We start from the raw sequence: 19,600 nt of genomic DNA on the forward strand, positions 1-19,600 counted from the left end.
TTATAATCTAGAATCAACTTTCAGCTCAGAGGCGATGCAGCAGCTCACCGGCTCAGTCTGTCGATATAGCAAAAGCTAGTTAGCTCTCTGTGATCATGGCGCCGCTAAAAATAGTTTGTGTGCGTCAGCGCTTAAAGTAACAAAATCGCTAATACTTGGTTAATATTTAGGTCACGAGATGTAAATGGAGTATTGTTGTCAATTTTTGGATGTCTTTTTTAAGGGCTTTATGGGCAGAATAGTGTACTCTTATTAGCTGCATTGCTAGCCACCTTGTACGTATTTTTCGACCTAGAATGCATAAAAAATAGAAAAATATATGTGTTCTTTTCTTACATAGAGACTGTGATAGGCAAAATTCCAAAAGTGTAGTTCCCCTTTAATGGGGGAAAAGGACAGCTTCAGAGAGAAACTAGTAAGACTAATATCACATTGTTAAGTGTTTTTTTAGCGCTGTTACCAGTTTTATTTTGTTAGGTTTGTTCTTCCTGTTCTATTTCCTGTCCCGTTTGATTGGCATGACTCTATGGAGCAGCGTTTTGTGTACAAAAGACTATTCTATAACTGTTATTGTGTATTTGAGTCCCATATTTTTGTGAGACTTGGAGCTTGCAAACTAATACTGATAACATGAAAAAAAAATAACTTTGTTTTCAACAGTACTGAACTTCAACGAGCTTTCTATCGAACAATATTCGATGAAATAAAACACCATTAAAAATAGCAAAGTATGTTTTGAATAAACTACATTTCTAGTAGTTTTTAAGCGTTACAAGGTGATAAGGGTATAGGCAAGGATGTCACTTCTTTTAGGGCTAAACTGGGATTAGCGTTCACAGAGATTACGTGCAATCACTTCTTAATCTCACCGCCATGTCCAACCCAATCAAATGATGATCTGGTGTCAAAGGGGGAGATGTCTAACCATATTCGAGAGACCCCTTGCGGTGACTCTTCCGGGTCATACTGCTAACAAAGATGCAAGAGCAACTGGGACACGATGTAAGTAGGCAAAATAAAAGAGTGCTTTATTAATTGTCAGTGTCAGTCAGGTATAATGTAAGCAAAGAGGACACAAATATATAGACAATAAAATAAAATGCCATTATGACAAAACACCCACCAACCCTCATTCGTGGAATTAGTGGGTTATTATGGCAGCATAATGTTGTCAGTTAATCTCCTAAACAGGTCATGTGATGCTTCCATAGAAATCACAATAATAATAGAGAATGGGCGGGTTGTTTATTTAAATGTGCTACAAACCTGCTAAGAACTTATAATAAATGTCTATGGAATTTAGGAAAGTAGTAAAACAAGATTTGAGGAAAAAAGGAATATAACTCAACACAGGGCTATACTGTTGTGTTTTGTGAGTCCTTTGTTATAAATAAATTCAAATTTATACAAATTCAGCAACAAAATGGTATATAAAATGTACCTTTTTAAATCGTATTAAATAAATATATTTGATTTAATTAAAGTTAGTATCTATGTAGAAAAAAGTTAAAAGAATGGTACAGTGATAATTGATAATTGAATTACACCAATTTAGAAAGAATAGATACATTTGTATTAAGTTAGTATATACTTTTGTAAATAAATACATTTGATTATGTTTCAATTCAAATAATTTTAGAAATATTTATGTAACTAAGAACATGCCATTAATTTGTATTATATATATATATATAATTATTTTTGACATAAATACAATAATAATATATGAATTACTCAACAATAATTCATTTGTCATTTAATTAAATATATTTAAAAGTAACATTTTTGAATTTCCTTTAAATAAATATACAGTTTTGTAAACAAACACCTGTAATTACATTTAAATTGGTAATTTAAAATCAATATTTAATCAAATTAAATTGTATTTAATTAAAACTCTATACAATCACGTAAACAAATAATATTCTACAATAATATCAATGAAATACAATTGTATCAAGTTAAAAAATAAAATGGTTAAAAATGTAGTTTACCTTATATTTAGAAAATGTTATACAGTTTTTTTAAATAAATACATACAATATACTACATTCTTTGGCAATTTTATTTTTTTAAGTTTTGATTAGAAAGTACAATGAGTAAATCATTCCAAGCTCTAAACTACTAATACATATGTATTTTACACCAGTGTCTTTATGTTTTACTTGGTTAGTTCTGCAGTGGGTATCGAACCTGCATCCATCCCCTCCCATGCCAACAACACCACAGCGTCAGCTCCTGCCACTATTATGTAACAATGTTAGCAAAGCGGATGTCAGGTCAGGTTTCTGACAGTTGAAAAACCTAAAAGGGTGTTTATTGATTTGCTGATGAATGAGATGGATGCAGTGTGTGTAGTAGTACATACATGTTATTGACGAGAGGAGCCTCACAGTCTTACCTTAGCTGCACTGATCTGCTCTTTCCTGAACCTCTCCAGAGGCATAATGAGCACATCGTTGGCATTTTCAATCTGAGGACACACCGTGCGAAAATATGTATGCAAATCACACGCAAGACCATTTGATAAGTACACGTCTTCTATATTGAGTTACTATGGGTGACTTACCATCCTTGTCCTCTCATCCTCCAGATTTTGTAGAACGGTTGCAAACTCCTGAAGAGACTTAGCTGGGGAAAAGGCAAAATGGAGAGAATTTTGGAATTCACCAAACAAAAAGTTGCTTCAATTCTTCTAATTAGCATATCATGTTACAATTTATGAGCAGCAGTGTGGGCATAAAGTTAAAGCATCACAACAAAGCATTTATTTAGAACAGTGTTTCTTAACCATTATTGGGCCGCGAGGGTTTTGGGGAAAGCGATGTGAAAGCTTTCCACAAATCTCGCTGCACAACAGGGCATTTTTACACGTCGAAAAAGTAACAAGGAAGCGCTGCAAAAACAAAGCATCAGCTCAAAGTTAGTAGCAGTCATAATAATAATAATATTAATGAATTATATTTGTAACGCACTTTACATTTGTTAAAATCTCAAAGTGCTCATGGCGCCCTGTAGTCACGTGAGTGCCTTTTGACCATTTATTGAGGAGATCGCCTAAAACCGGGTTGGCCATACTCTCTTTGTACACTACCCTGTCTCAAAAAACAGAAGAAGTCTGAAACTCAAGTCAAAGAGAAGTTTCTTAAGCGCAAAAGTAAGGACTAAAGTGGTAAAGCTGTATTTTCATTTGTACTTAAATTGTATATACGTAAGAAACATATACATTATTAATTTAGTTAATTCAGTTTAGCAAAACATAATTTTGTGTAAATGTATTTTTCATCAGTTATGATTCCCTTCATATGCCGTATATATTTGATTTGTATTCATTTTTATAATCAGCCTGACCTAAATCTAAGGTGTATCTGTAAAATAAATAATAATCTTTGTGATTAACAAATGCTTTTATATTACTTGACAAGGCTATAAACTGTAAGTAACTTTGATATACTTATTGAATATGATTGAAATCAATGGAAATATTACTAATTCTCTATTAACATTTAAGTGGACCCCCTGTGCTGGAAAAGTTGGGGCTCGAGGTCAAAAAGGTTAAGAACTCTTGTTTTAGAGGAATGTGACCTTGAAGAATTAAAAAAAATGTTTTAGAGAGGAAAAAAAAACACATGAAAAATAGGGTTGTATATTGATATTAGACCGATCCTCCAATAAGCACACTTTTATTGTATTTTAATGAAGTCATTTACAAAAAGTAAACATGGTAGGCTATAGGCTACTAGGAGCTAACAGTTACACAACAGCTAAGCACACATAGCACACAACCTAGACATAGGTAATAAAGTATCCTTAATTGAACAATATTGCGGTCTAAAGCATGACATTTGTCACTATAAACAAATATCAAACAATTATAGTTGCATATTACTTACAAATACTAAGTGTGTCCACATAATTCGACTTGTGCTTGTGAATTATTGTGTGACTTATTGTGTCCATTAGCATAAATCCATTCAACACAGTTAATAATGAATAGCCTATTGTTTTTCATACCTACCATTGTTCTTTAAGTAATTTCACATGAACAAGACTTTTCTGAGATTCCACACTACTAAATAATGAAAATATATGTACTAATATTGAATCCGATCAATAACGGTATTAGTCAAGACTCCAATATCGATATTGTATTGGAAGTGAAAAAGTTGAATCAGGGCAACCTTAAAAAAAACCTGTGACACGCTGAAAGGACTTTTAAATAATATACCGTAAAACCATTCAATATAAAATTACAAAATCAAAAATAATTGATAGAAAATAATCCTTACTAAATGTATTTGTTATATATAATAAAAAGTGAATACATAAAACATATGAACAAAAATGAATCTAACTGAATTAAATTATAAATAATACACGTTTAAGAAAAAAAAACATAACACAAATGTGTAATCCGTAATTAATTATATACAATTCAAAATTAAATAGGGTTTTGTCTTAGTTTCAATTTGGGATGTTTTATTATTTAATTTTCCTTTTATTTCTTTTGCACCATTTTACTCTGAAAGAAAGTTGAAACTGCCCTACGCTGAATTATGCGATAGTGAGTCATTTTCTTCTGACGAGTGAGTGTGAAACAACTTTTAAAATACACTAAATTGTATTTTTGAAAAGTCAATACCCTTGCCTTTGTGTGTGATAGCAGTATTGATGGTAAAAGAGAGGGCACGGTGTAAGTATGATAATATGGTAAAAAAAAAAATGAAAAGGTGTAGTAGGCCTGCAAGCTGTTGAAGGAAGATACCGCAGTTAGAGATAGTCAAACAGCAGTGGGTGGTTGCATAGACATACACAAACACACACACACACACACACACACACACGCACACACACACACACACACACACACACACACACACTAGAGGGTGTGGTGACTGCTGCTTGCATGTTTCCACAGACACCAAAAAAGGCCTTGGTGAGTTCATGGAATGACTAATTATGTAATTCCTCAGCAAAACAATAGCATTCATGTTTGTCAGGATTGGGTCTGACTCAGCATGTTTCTGCAAATGCGATTCTATACTATTTTTTTTAATAAAGAGTAATAAAGGACAGACATTTTGACTGTGTTTGGATACATTTTGTCAAATTAGATTTAACATCAGCGAGCTCACCTATGCATATCTCATCGTCCGTCTCAGCGTCTCCGATGCACTGGAATTTAAAATCATTGAGAGAGTCGGCGAACTTCCGTTTGGCCGTGGACAGACCTGAAACAAGGAAGGACGAGACAAGTTAGAACAGCAAGCAAGGTCTTCTTGTTTTACTTCCTGGAACATAGAACCAAATATAAGACAACACGCTTTATCCTTCAAATCACTGATTTGGGTGAGTGACCAGAAGAAGTCGCCACCAACTGCAGGTTTGCATGTAGAAAAATCAATAGGAAGACTTGTCTTTTTCAGACTTTTTTTTTTTTACAGGAAATAGACAGGTAATTAAAGTATTTTTATTCAATATCTAAAAATGCACTTAAGTTTATCGAGGTCTATTCTAAGCACATTTGAAAAATAACGTCAAGGCTTTACGGAACATATTGTAGTCTCTTTGAATAAAAATAATCATTTTGGACACAATAAAAACAACAGGAAAGGACCAAAAATTTGAAATATGATTGAGCTGTATTGGCTGATTTTTGTAAAAAGCATATGCCAATTCACGTCTTGGAATGCCAATCACAAACGCTGATCCCCTCTGGCTGACACTGTATTTATTTGTAGTCTCGTTGCTGACAAGCCAGCAGCTTGTTTCCATATGTATCCATACACAGTGTGGAGCCACTCCCCTAAGCTAATAATTGCTGGTATTCCATGACGTGGCTTCTTCCCGGAAGTGAAAAAGAGTGGTGGTCAACCAAGCCTGTTGTGCGGTAAGCAGCGTGCTAACTCTCTGAGTAGGCAAGGGGCCTAGATCTTCCTGCAAAACGCAGATACGAGCAACAAGTCAGACTACCCAATGGAATAGATCCCTATACTTTATCAAAAAAAGATTTGTCGAGTGATATGAATGATTTTCTGTCAGTCCCATTCCTAGACATATCGAACTATTGTGCTCCAGGCGTCATTCTACACGGCAAAACAGATGAAAAGTTGGGACAGCATGGAGGTCTACAATTTCTTTGTGTATCGCTGGGTCAAGGAAATTGGTATCAAGACTCTCCCGGATAAATATGCATCGTTTTTGTTCGGTTAAGTTTGCCTAATTTATCTTCGCGTGTACCGCCATGTTTGTCGTTGCTGTTGCACGCGCGAGTATGCGTGTTTTTCCCGTCTTTATCAAAGTGTGACTATAGATGTCAACATTGTGTATGTGCGGAAAGCTTCATTTATGATTGCTGCTTTTGGTAAAACCTTAAATCTTTTAGGTTCTGCTGAACATTTGCTTTCTTTTATTTAGACTCACCCAGTTGGTGTTTTTCGCAACACTTGTGGCAAAAATATGTTTCAATAAATACAAATAATATCAAGATGATACTTAAATGGGAAATAATAACTGTTAAAAATATATCAAACAAACCTTTTACGAAGTGATCACTGCAAACACGTTCATTCTTTGACCTCGCTCCCTTGGACTGGAGTGCGTGCTACTTTTCTCGTTGTCGTTTCGTAAAAATCTTGCATTCTTCCGCCCTTTCTGATTACCTCTCGAGGAACCATGAAGAAACTTGTATCCTTTTCATCGATTTGAACACTCCGTACAGTCCAAAACAACGCAAGCATAGGGGCATTGTTCTTTGAGAAAGGCTAAAAGATGCCTAGTACCTATTGGCTTGAGCACCTCCTTGTATATTTAATAAGCGGGACGTGAGCTGGACAGGATGTCATTTAAAACCAAGCAATAATCACTTCTAGCGCGGCAAATAGACCGCATTTCTTAGTACTTTAAAGGGGAACATTATCACCAGACCTATGTAAGCTTCAATATATACCTTGATGTTGCAGAAAAAAGACCATATATTTTTTTAACCGATTTCCGAACTCTAAATGGGCGAATTTTGGCGAATTAAACGCCTTTCTATTATTCGCTCTCAGGAAGCAGTCCGCCATTTTCTCACTTTCGTCGGTGTGTTGTCAGAGGGTGTAACAACACGAACAGGGACGGATTCAAGTTGCACCAGTGGCCCAAAGATGCGAACGTGGCAAGAAATTGGACGAAATTTGTTCAAAATACGAGGGTGTGGGGAAAGCCGACGAAAATGGTCAGTCGTTTGTTCCGCACACTTTACCGACGAAAGCTATGCTACGACAGAGATGGCAAGAATTTGTGGATATCCTGCGACACTCAAAGCAGATGCATTCCCAACGATAAAGTCAAAGAAATCTGCTGCCAGACCCCCATTGAATCTGCCGGAGTGTGTGAGCTATTCAGGGACAAAGGACCTCGGTAGCACGGCAAGCAATGGCGGCAGTTTGTTCCCGCAGACAAGCGAGCTAAATCCCCTGGATGTCTTGGCTCACACCGCTTCTACCGTTCCTTATGCCACCGAAGATGATCAAGAGAAGAATATCGACCCTAGCTTCCCTGGCCTGCTGACATCAACTCCAAAACTGGACAGATCAGCTTTCAGGAAAAGAGAGCGGATGAGGGTATGTCTACAGAATATATTAATTGATGAAAACTTTATTCATTACTCGCGGTTTTACGTAAATTATTATACATAAACTGTGTTTACCAATAATTTAGCTTAAAAACTTTTTTTTTTTTTCAATCATTCGAGTAGTCTTGTGTAATGCAGTATTTTGTGTCTATTTAGGTATGGTTAAACTGAGTGCTGAAATCGTGGAAAAATATATGTTCTTAGCGCGCCTGAAATGGGCTGTCTGCACTCTCAAAGTGCATGTTGTTGCCAAATGTATTTCATATGCTGTAAACCTAGTTCACAGTTGTTAGTTTCCTTTAATGCCAAACAAACACATACCAATCGTTGGTTAGAAGGCGATCGCCGAATTCGTCCTCGCTTTCTCCCGTGTCGCTGGCTGTCGTGTCGTTTTCGTCGGTTTCGCTTGCATACGGTTCAAACCGATATGGCTCAACAGCTTCAGTTTCTTCTTCAATTTCGTTTTCGCTACCTGCCTCCACACTACAACCATCCGTTTCAATACATGCGTAATCTGTTGAATCGCTTAAGCCGCTGAAATCCGAGTCTGAATCCGAGCTAATGTCGCTATAGCTTGCTGTTCTATGCGCCATGTTTGTTTGTGTTGGCATCACTGTGTGACGTCACAGGAAAATGGACGGGTGTATATAACGATGGTTGAAATCAGGCACTTTGAAGCTTTTTTTAGGGATATTGCGTGATGGGTAAAATTTTGAAAAAAAACTTCGAAAAATAAAATAAGCCACTGGGAACTGATTTTTAATGGTTTTAACCCTTCTGAAATTGTGATAATGTTCCCCTTTAAGTATCATTATTATGTATTATTATCACCGAAGGATGAGGCCCAGGCTCAATTCAAAAGCTCCCTCCTCCAACTCCCTCTTCTACTTGACCGTCCCCCTTGGCTCTACCATCGAGCGCCATGGCGAAGTATTGCAAAAACACCCCGATGCATACGGACGCCACTCGAGTCTCGCTACATCATCAACCCTCACCATTTGACAACAGTGACATAAGGCAGATACGACAAATGTTTGTTTACTAGTTTCAAGTAATGCAATGTTCAGCTTTGTTTACAGAGTTTATGGCTTTAGGTTGGTTTTATTTGGGGGGAAATGGGCTCAAATGTCTCTTTGTATGCTGAAGGTTGCCGACCCCTGTCATAATTACACAATTTAGACAACTATTTGAGCATCCGTTCACAGTGATGTTGGACCTGAGAGACAACCTGCTGGCTCACAATGTCACCCCAGCAACAAGTCCCATTATAATGTGTTGTTAAGCATAGGCAGTCAAAATTCAGGACCACAAATGAAATTGAGAAACACTGCAACTGTGAATCTTAGATACTTTCATCTATATTTCATATATAATTCCAGATGATACATCCATATCGACTTTTTTTTGATTGATTGAAACTTTTATTAGTAGATTGCACAGTACAGTACATATTCCGTACAATTGAACACAAAATGGTAACACCCGAATAAGTTTTTCAACTTGTTTAGGGTCCACGTTAATCAATTCATGGTAACATGGATAAGGAACATGCATAAAGAAAGCGGCATTACAGTAATACTTTTGCCTCAGGATAGCATCAATGTAGTTTACAACCTTATTATGTTGTGAGTTATGAAAGTGAGGGGGAAACATTTCCACAAGTATTCCCTCTGCAACGTTAGTGCTGTAGGTGCCTGTTTCCGTGTGCGTAGCCTCTAACAGATGAACACCTTTTTGAGTTTCCCGTCCATTAAAGTCAAGACAAGGTCACCTTCACTGCAGTGTTTCCTGTTGACGGTCACATGACAGGAAGCTGGCCAGGATGCTCCCGTGTGTCTCCGTAACACTTGACCCAAAGAATGTATGTGTTATATTGAAATGATATTGTACATAGTGGTTTGCTTTTTACTTTTTTTAAATATTAAAAAAACATCCATGTGTAAATAGTAATGTATCACTACTATTATTGGGGCGGTATGGCTCGGTTGGTGGAGTGGCCGTGCCAGCAACTTGAGGGTTCCAGGTTCGATCCCCACTTCGGCCATCCTAGTCACTGCCGTTGTGTCCTTGGGCAAGACACTTTACCCACCTGCTACCAGTGCCAACCACACTGGTTTAAATGTAACTTAGATATTGGGTTTCACTATGTAAAGCGCCTTGAGTCACTAGAGAAAAAGTGCTATATAAATATACTCCACTCCACTTCATCACTACTATTAGTTTTTTGTTCAGTGTTTGCTTGCCATACAGCCGCAAACTCACACAAGTTAATAATTCATCGAAAATGATTGCTTGCTTGCTTATAATGGAAAGCAAAACTTATATGCTTGCTTGCTTATAATGGAAAGCAAAACTTATCTCCAGCTGTTGTTCATCATCAAATGTTATTTTTCCCAGCAGACATACAGTACATATATACATATATATATATATATATGTATACATATATATTTTTTAGCAGAATGATTATAATATTTTTAAAGATATCTAAAATAGCAAGGATTTTGTCAATTAAGCAAGAAATGAACACCACTTTTGCCTCTAAAAACAAAATCCCGAGGCGGTGGTGTTTGCATATACGTCAATAATAACTGGTGCAATAATGGGAAGATAGTATCACGTCACTGCTCTCCTGATGTTGAACTATTAACTATAAAATGCAGGCCATTTTATTTACCCAGGGAATTCAGTGCTATGATCTTCACAGCAGTGTACATTCCCCCCAGTGCTAACACCAAAGAAGCTTTGAATGCTTTGTACTGCTCCATCAATGAACTGCAAACTACACATCCAGAGGGAGTTTTCATCGTGGTAGGGGATTTTAATCAAGCTAACATGAAAACAGTTTTCCCTCATTTCCATCAATATGTGAATTTTGCAACCAGGGGTGGAGGCAGATTGGACATGGTGTATAGTAATATTAAACAGGCATATAAAACTGCACCACGCCCCTACCTCGGCTCCTCAGACCATCTATCTGTGATGCTAACTCCTGTATACAAGCCCCTGCTGATCAGGAAGCAAGCTACAGTGAAGCAGGTGAGGACCTGGCCAGAGGGAGCAACGTCAGCATTACAAGACTGCTTTGAAACCACAAACTGGGACATGTTCAAAGCAGCCGCCACCGAAAATCACCATACATGTGTGAAGGAGTATGCAGAGTCTGTGTCCGCATACATTCAGAAGTGCATGGAGGATGTCAGTGTGATCAAGAACATCCCCACACGGGCCAACGAGAAACCCTGGATGAACAGTGAGGTACGTGCAATGCTGAAGGCTCAGAACAAGGCTTTCAGGTCTGGCGACATGGTGGCATTAAAATCAGCCAGAGCTTACCTGAACCGTGCCATTAAGGTTGCAAAGCGTGCTCACAGTGGGAAAGTGCAGGACTTCTTCGAGAACCCTACAAACACTAGACGAATGTGGCAGGGCATACAGGTCATCACGGACTATAAAGCTGCCCCCTGTTCCTGTGACAACAGTATCAGCTTCCGAGATGACCTTAAAGGGGAACATTATCACCAGACCTATGTAAGCGTCAATATATACCTTGATGTTGCAGAAAAAAGACCATATATTTTTTTAACTGATTTCCGAACTCTAAATGGGTGAATTTTGGCGAATTAAAGGCCTTTCTATTATTCGCTCTCGGAGCGATGACGTCACGTTGTGACGTCACATCGGGAAGCAATCCGCCATTTTCTCAAACACATTACAAACACTGAGTCAAATCAGCTCTGTTATTTTCCGTTTTTTCGACTGTTTTCCGTACCATCATGCCTCGTCGGTGTGTTGTCGGAGGGTGTAACAACACGAACAGGGACGGATTCAAGTTGTACCAGTGGCCCAAAGATGCGAAAGTGGCAAGAAATTGGACGTTCGTTCCGCACACTTTACCGATGAAAGCTATGCTACGACAGAGATGGAAAGAATGTGTGGATATCCTGCGACACTCAAAGCAGATGCATTTCCAACGATAAAGTCAAAGAAATCTGCCGCCAGACCCCCATTGAATCTGCCGGAGTGTGTGAACAATTCAGGGACAAAGGCCCTCGGTAGCACGGCAAGCAATGGCGGCAGTTTGTTCCCGCAGACGAGCGAGCTAGACCCCCTGGATGTCTTGGCTCACACCGTCCCTTATGCCACCGAAGATGATCAAGAGAAGAATATCGACCCTAGCTTCCCTGGCCTGCTGACATCAACTCCAAAACTGGACAGATCAGCTTTCAGGAAAAGAGAGCGGATGAGGGTATGTCTACAGAATATATTAATTGATGAAAACTGGGCTGTCTGCACTCTCAAAGTGCATGTTGTTGCCAAATGTATTTCATATGCTGTAAACCTAGTTCATAGTTGTTAGTTTCCTTTAATGCCAAACAAACATATACCAATCGTTGGTTAGAAGGCGATCGCCAAATTCGTCCTCGCTTTCTCCCGTGTCGCTGGCTGTTGTGTCGTTTTCGTCGGTTTCGCTTGCATACGGTTCAAACCGATATGGCTCAATAGCTTCAGTTTCTTCTTCAATTTTGTTTTCGCTACCTGCCTCCACACTACAACCATCCGTTTCAATACATGCCTAATCTGTTGAATCGCTTAAGCCGCTGAAATCCGAGTCTGAATCCGAGCTAATGTCGCTATAGCTAAACAAACATAGTGATGCCATGTTTGTTTGTGTTGGCATCACTATGTGACGTCACAGGAAAATGGACGGGTGTGTATAACGATGGTTAAAATCAGGCACTTTGAAGCTTTTTTTAGGGATATTACGTGATGGGTAAAATTTTGAAAAAAACTTTGAAAAATAAAACAAGCCACTGGGAACTGATTTTTAATGGTTTTAACCCTTCTGAAATTGTGATAATGTTCCACTTTAACAACTACTTTGCAAGGTTTGAGGCACTTAACACCACTCCGGCGAGAAAATCCATCCCTCGCCCTGATGAGCAGCCGCTCAACCTGGATATAGCAGATGTCCGGAAAACCCTGAGGAGTGTGAACCCCCGGAAAGCACCAGGACCTGATGACATTCCGGGCAAGGTGCTTAAGGGATGTGCAGACCAGCTGGATGGGGTTCTCACAGACATCTTCAACATCTCGCTGACCCAGGCTGTGGTACCATCATGTTTTAAGACGGCCACAATCATTCCAGTGCCAAAAAAAACTACAATCTCCTTCCTCAATGATTACCGCCCCGTTGCACTCACCCCCATCATAATGAAGTGCTTCGAGAGGCTGGTAAAGGAATATATTGTCTCCAGACTTCCCCCCACATTCGACCCATACCAGTTTGCTTATCGCCATAACCGCTCCACAGAGGACGCCATCTCCTCTGCACTCCACCTGAGCTTAGAACATCTGGAAGGAAAGGACACACATGTGCGGATGTTGTTCCTGGACTTCAGCTCAGCATTCAACACCATCATCCCGCAGCACTTGGTGAGCAAACTGCCCCCCCTTGGATTCAGTACCCTCCTATGCAACTGGCTGCTTGACTTCCTCACAGACAGACCCCAATCTGTGAGAGTGGGCAACAACACCTCTAGTGCCATCTCCCTGAGCACCGGCTCTCCCCAGGGCTGCGTCCTGAGTCCGCTGCTGTTCACGTTGATGACCCATGACTGCTGCACCAGGTCCACTACCAACCACATTGTGAAGTATGCGGACGACACGACAGTAGTGGGCCTCATCCGTGACAACAATGACATGGACTACAGGGAGGAGGTGAAACATCTGGTTGACTGGTGCAGAACCAACAACCTGGTCCTGAATGTCAACAAGACCAAGGAGATCATCGTTGACTTCAGGAAGCACCAGTCCAGCCACGCTCCACTCTACATTAATGGCACAGCGGTGGCGATAGTAAGCAGCACCAAGTTCCTGGGGGTGCAGATAACTGACAATATAACCTGATCCCTACACACCGGAGCTCTTGTAAAAAGAGCTCAGCAGCGCATGCACTTTTTGTGTCGGATGAAAAGAGCACAGCTCACTCCCCCCATTCTCACCACATTCTACAGAGGCACTATAGAGAGCCTCCTGACCAACAGCATCTCTCTGTCTGGACTGGAGCCTGCAATGCCTCAGACTGGAAGTCTCTCCAGAGAGTGGTGAGGACGGCGGAAAAGTTCATCAGGACTCCTCTTCCTCTTATCCAGGAGATCGCAAAAAGCCGCTGCCTGACCAGGGCTCAGAAAATCTGCAAAGACTCCTCCCACCCCACCAAGGACTGTTTTCACTGCTGGACTCTAGAAAGAGGTTCCGCAGCCTCCGAAGCAGAACCTCCAGCTTCTGTAACAGCTTCTTCCCTCAAGCCGTAAGACTCTTGAACGCATCATAATTAAATTGGATTATCCCCTCAATGCCCCCCAAAATGGATTAACTCGCTGGAATAAAAAAGACAATATAACATACATCCATAAACGTGGACGCATGTGAAAAAGTGCAATATATTTATCTGTACAGTAATCTATTTATATATATTTATTTATTTTATATATATATTTATATATTATTTATATTTATTTATTTATTTATTTATGCACCTTATTGCTTTTTAATCCTGCACTACCATGAGCTTATGTAACGAAATTCCGTTCTTATCTGTGCTGTAAAGTTCAAATTTGAATGACAATAAAAAGGAAGTCTAAGTCTAAGACTAAGTTAATTATTTATTTGCAGTGCAGTTCAACTAATCAGAACACTGATCATGCCCACCTGCTCTGGAAGGGTGACTGACAGATTATTTTAATATGTTTCCATGTGGCACATCATAGGCTATTCAGTAAACAAAAAGGGAAATATATAAATTGGTTGATTGTGGAATAATTTCATCAATAACTTAATAAATAATAATAAGTAAAACACAACTATTTCAATTAAATGTCACTATTTTATTAATTAATGGACAATTTAATGAATTATTTAATTTGATCATTTAATTCATATCTTAAAGACATATTTAATTGGTGTATATTTAGACAGACCAGCATTTTAGGTAGGCTGTTTTTGTTAGCTCTGCAGCGGCATTTTTATAGCTCTGTTGAATTTTGTCACTAGATTGTGTTATCTAGGGTTAATAAATAGATTGAATCTGCTTCCATTACTGTAGTCTCCACAAACTGGGTGCTGTAGAATTGCAAGTTTGTCACTTCAATCAATGATTTGATGTTCATTATTCTCTCTTAGTGGTATGTGTGTGTGCGCACACTTATATGTTGCATGTTGTTTGCTGTGTGATGTTGACTCTTCCTATTTAATATCAAGTTCATTTTACAGAGGTGCTGGTTGTTGCTTGCATTAGTAAAGTTACTTCCGACATTGAACTTGCTGTGCTTCTGGCGCTGACTTGTTGACATACAACCACATCAAAAGTAACCTGCCACGTTACATCAGACGCATCGGTAACGGCGTTGTAACGTACGTAAAAGTAATTAATTAGATTACTCTCTACTTATAAAAGTAACGCCATTATTATGTAAGACTCTGCTGTGGTCGGGTGTATCAGAGAGGGACAGGAATTGGAGTACAGGACACTGATCGCTGACTTTGTGGAGTGGTCTCAGGCGAACCATCTGGTCCTTAATGTGGACAAGACCAAGGAGCTGGTCATCGACTTTAGGAAGAGAGTGACCCCGGTGGAGCCCATCAAGATCCAGGGCCGGGAGGTGGCAGTAGTGGGGCAGTACAAGTACCTGGGAGTCCACTTGAACAGCAGACTGGACTGGAAGGACAACTGCAAATCTGTTTACAAGAAGGGCATGAGCAGACTCCTTTTCCTGAGGAAGCTTAGGTCCTTTAATGTGTGCAGCAAGCTGTTGGAGATCTTTTATCAGTCTGTTGTGGCCAGTACCCTGTACTTTGCAGTGGTTGGTTGGGGCAGCAGCACCAGCAAAAGGGACTCAAACCGGATTGATAAACTGATCCAGAAAGCCGGCCAAACTATTGGCACGCAGTTGGAGGCATTTGTGTCAGTGAGGGATAGGAGGACACTGGACAAACTGCTCGCCATCATGGACAATCCTGCCCACCCACTCCACCTGACAATTAAGGGATAGCGGAGCTCATACTCCAACAGGCTCCTTCAACTTCCTTCCCGCACTGTGCGATTCAAGAACTCCTTCATTCCACACTCCATCCAGCTGTATAATCACTCGCCATACAGCAATAGATGACATCTGCCTATTACCTGACACCTGACATGTTAGCTACTTCTCTTTGCTTATAATGTTTATAGTGTCTATTTTCTATTTCCTGCTGGATCTACTCTCTATTTTATGCTGCTGCTGTCACATATACTGTATATACTGTAATATTGTACATGGTCATTGGTATATATTGTATATATATGTTATAGACATAATATAATATATCTGTATATATATTATTCTGTACACATATTATGTATATATTCGTATTTATGTTAGATTTTTTTATTGCTATATTAGTTTTTTTATACCTGCATTGTCCTTTCCATCCTTACACTTTCCATCATTGTAACTGAGCTACTGTGTTGAACAATTTCCCTTGTGGATCATTAAAGTTTGTCTAAGTCTAAGGCCGTTTTCCACTGTTCTTAAAACACCTCATTCGCAGTTGGTCTGCCAGAGAACAAGAAGATGCAGCAATAGGAGCCAACTTAGCGACTTTTATTCAGACCATATATTGAGGTTTTTTTTAAAAAGTGATGAGTGACAAATCGAGCAACTTTTTCTGGTCTTACTGGTAGGGATGGGAATCAAAAAACGGTTCTTGTTTACAACCGGCTCCAAGTGTTTTGATTCCTGGGAATCATTTGCCTGTTTTGTTACCGATTCTCTTATCCATACCTATGCGCATGCGTGACGCCACCACGCACGGCGTGGAAGCGGCGCAAAAGCTGGCGAGTTATTAACGAGAAAGGATGATGTGGAGGGGGCGTGGCCTGCGAGCCTGCAGCGGAGCGGGGTGTGTAGGGACCGGCCTCGAAGCAACGGCAGGTGAGTAGATTGCCCAGCTGGGGATTGTTATCTAATCACCTGTCGCCTTTATTGGCAGCAGCCGGGCAGAGATACGTTGTTGGAGTTGGAGACAGAAAAAACACACACAAACAGAGACACGCGGGACTGAAAAGCCCAAACACATATTGCTGGAAAGCAATCCCTCCATGCGTGGATGAAAATAAAAACTTGCTTAACCCTGTACCACGAGCTCAAGAAGATCTGTCGGCATCAGGAGAACCCCCCCTCCCCCCAACCCCCCCAACCGGGAAACCTCCACAGATGACAACAAGGCAACTTGCAATACTTGCAAAGTGGATATTTCTTCAAAGAGAGGAAATAGTACCAGAAACATTGTTCTGAGTCAGAAGTGAATCTCCACCAGCAGCAACAGCTGCGATGTACTGCAGCCTAACCAACTAACTAACTAACTCACACACATATTAGCACCTCATCGCAAAAGCTGTTATTATTAACTGTAAATACTTATGCACATTGTGACAAAACGGTGTCAGACTGGTAGGCTGCGTGCCTCCTACTGTTTGGCAATTGTTCTCCACAGCAGACACACCGTAAATAGTCAGAAAAATGTCATATCCTTCCTGAAAAAAACAGATATGCTTATTTTTCTGCAAAATAATAGTCCATGTCTATAGTTGATGGTTGCAAAAGTGCACAGTGCACACGTTTATTGGACTTGACTTATATTTGTCACTAGCAGGCGTACTTTTAGTTTTGAGTGGTCAGCTCATTTAGTTATGGTTGTGATGTTGTGATGCACACAATTACAATATAAAACATCATCACATATTTTCAGATATATTATTTTAAACATAATCACTTCATGTAATATTTTGTTCATTTCTACAGTACACTATTAATTGTATTATGATATTATAGTTATATTATAGAGATAGCTGCCAAAAATAAGAAGGGAGCAGTTGGGGGAGTGTAGGAGGAAGATGTACTGTGCTTCAGTGTAGCCAATGCTGAGCCTTGCAAGAGAATGTTATTACCTGCAAGATGGCGGTAAGTTCAAGTTGAGGCTGCTTAATTTGGCTTTTTGACACAGATTTTTGAATTTGGAACGGTGTACTGTGCTGCATTGTCTAATTTGTATTATTGCTCATGATGCATGCACATGTCATTTTTATGGACACAGCAGGAGACAAAACAAATATTTCACAAATAGTTATGTTCTTTTATTGTTCGTGACCCATCAGTAAGGATGGGAATTGATAAGATTTCCCTTTTGATTCTGCTTAGCGATTCAGTTCTTCATTGGTTCTCATTTAAATAAAAGGATAACAAATAAGATGATTCACGGTGGCAGAGGGGTTAGTGCATCTGCCTCACAATACGAAGGTCCTGAGTAGTCTTGGGTTCAATCCCGGGCTCGGGATCTTTCTGTGTGGAGTTTGCATGTTCTTCCCGTGACTGCGTGGGTTCCCTCCGGGTACTCCGGCTTCCTCCCACTTCCAAAGACATGCACCTGGGGATAAGTTGATTGGCAACACTAAATTGGCCCTAGTGTGTGAATGTGAGTGTGAATGTTGTCTGTCTATCTGTGTTGGCCCTGCGATGAGGTGGCGACTTGTCCAGGGTGTACCCCGCCTTCCGCCCGATTGTAGCTGAGATAGGCTCCAGCGCCCCCCGCGACCCCAAAGGGAATAAGCGGTAGAAAATGGATGGATGGATGGAAATAAGATGATTAGCCTTCACTTAGTTCGGTTTAGAAGAAACATGAATGTACAAACTTAAGTGAAGGCTAATCATCTTATTTGTTATCCTTTTATTTAAATGAGAACCAATGAAGAACTGAATCGCTAAGCAGAATCAAAAGGGAAATCTTATCAATTCCCATCCTTACTGATGGGTCACGAACAATAAAAGAACATACCTATTTGTGAAATATTTGTTTTGTCTCCCGCTGTGTCCATAAAAATGACATGTGCATGCATCATGAGCAATAATACAAATTAGACAATGCAGCACAGTACACCGTTCCAAATTCAAAAATCTGTGTCAAAAAGCCAAATTAAGCAGCCTCAACTTGAACTTACCGCCATCTTGCAGGTAATAACATTCTCTTGCAAGGCTCAGCATTGGCTACACTGAAGCACAGTACATCTTCCTCCTACACTCCCCCAACTGCTCCCTTCTTATTTTTGGCAGCTATCTCCTAACTGCTTCATCTTCTGCTTCCTGTCAGTGACAGCTCCTCTCAGCGCTGTGGGAGCACAACGTGCCTTTTCTCCTCATCCTCAAAAAAAAAGAGGTCACCCTTAAATAAATCAGCCTTGGCCATTGCTGCACTCAAGTAGCTAAAAAAAATACAACAGGGTCAATCAAAATTGAGCATTATCAGCTTTATAAGAGACAAACATCTCTTGTGAGTGTACAATTACAGCACTGTTTCTTTATCCAGCGAGAGCAATATTCCAGAACATCAGCATGTTCATCTCCGTTCGTTACCAACGGCACTCAACTGTGAATTACGACTTTGTTGTTGAGGTCTCCATTGCATCACTCCACACTGACGGGAACGACAGTGTGTGCTTGTTGTTTCAAAACACAGCCTAATGAGGTAATACACAACTTACTAAGCGTATATCAATGCCTATAATATATATATATATATATATATATATATATATATATATATATATATATATATATATATATATATATATATATATATATATATATATATATATATATATATATATATATATATATATGTATATGTATATGTATATATATATATATATATATATATATATATATATATATATATACACACACATATATACATACACAGTAATGGTCAAAAGTTTACATACACTTGTGAAGAACATAATGTCATGGCTGTCTTGAGTTTCCAATAATTTCTACAACTCTTATTTTATTGTGATAGAGTGATTGGGGCACATACTTGTTGGTCACAAAAAACATTCATGAAGTTTGGTTCTTTTATGAATTTATTATGGGTCTACTGAAAATGTGA

The 19,600-nt window shown here is 39.3% G+C and overlaps 1 protein-coding gene across 2 annotated transcripts in view; it reads right to left on the reverse strand.

The window, feature by feature from the left end:
• LOC133607690 (rho GTPase-activating protein 26-like) overlaps nt 1-19,600 on the reverse strand; it is a 155,675-nt gene that overhangs the window by 74,676 nt on the left and 61,399 nt on the right. For both annotated transcript variants that reach the window (XM_061962562.2, XM_061962561.2), the window contains exons 3-5: nt 5,136-5,231; nt 2,570-2,631; nt 2,402-2,473 (exon numbers count right to left, since the gene is read on the reverse strand). In XM_061962562.2, coding sequence (XP_061818546.1) covers nt 2,402-2,473; nt 2,570-2,631; nt 5,136-5,231 — 230 coding nt within the window. The remainder of the gene's footprint in view (nt 1-2,401; nt 2,474-2,569; nt 2,632-5,135; nt 5,232-19,600) is intronic.

The sequence above is a fragment of the Nerophis lumbriciformis genome, linkage group LG09, assembly GCF_033978685.3.
Source record: "Nerophis lumbriciformis linkage group LG09, RoL_Nlum_v2.1, whole genome shotgun sequence".
NCBI classification, from domain to species: Eukaryota; Metazoa; Chordata; class Actinopteri; order Syngnathiformes; family Syngnathidae; genus Nerophis; species Nerophis lumbriciformis.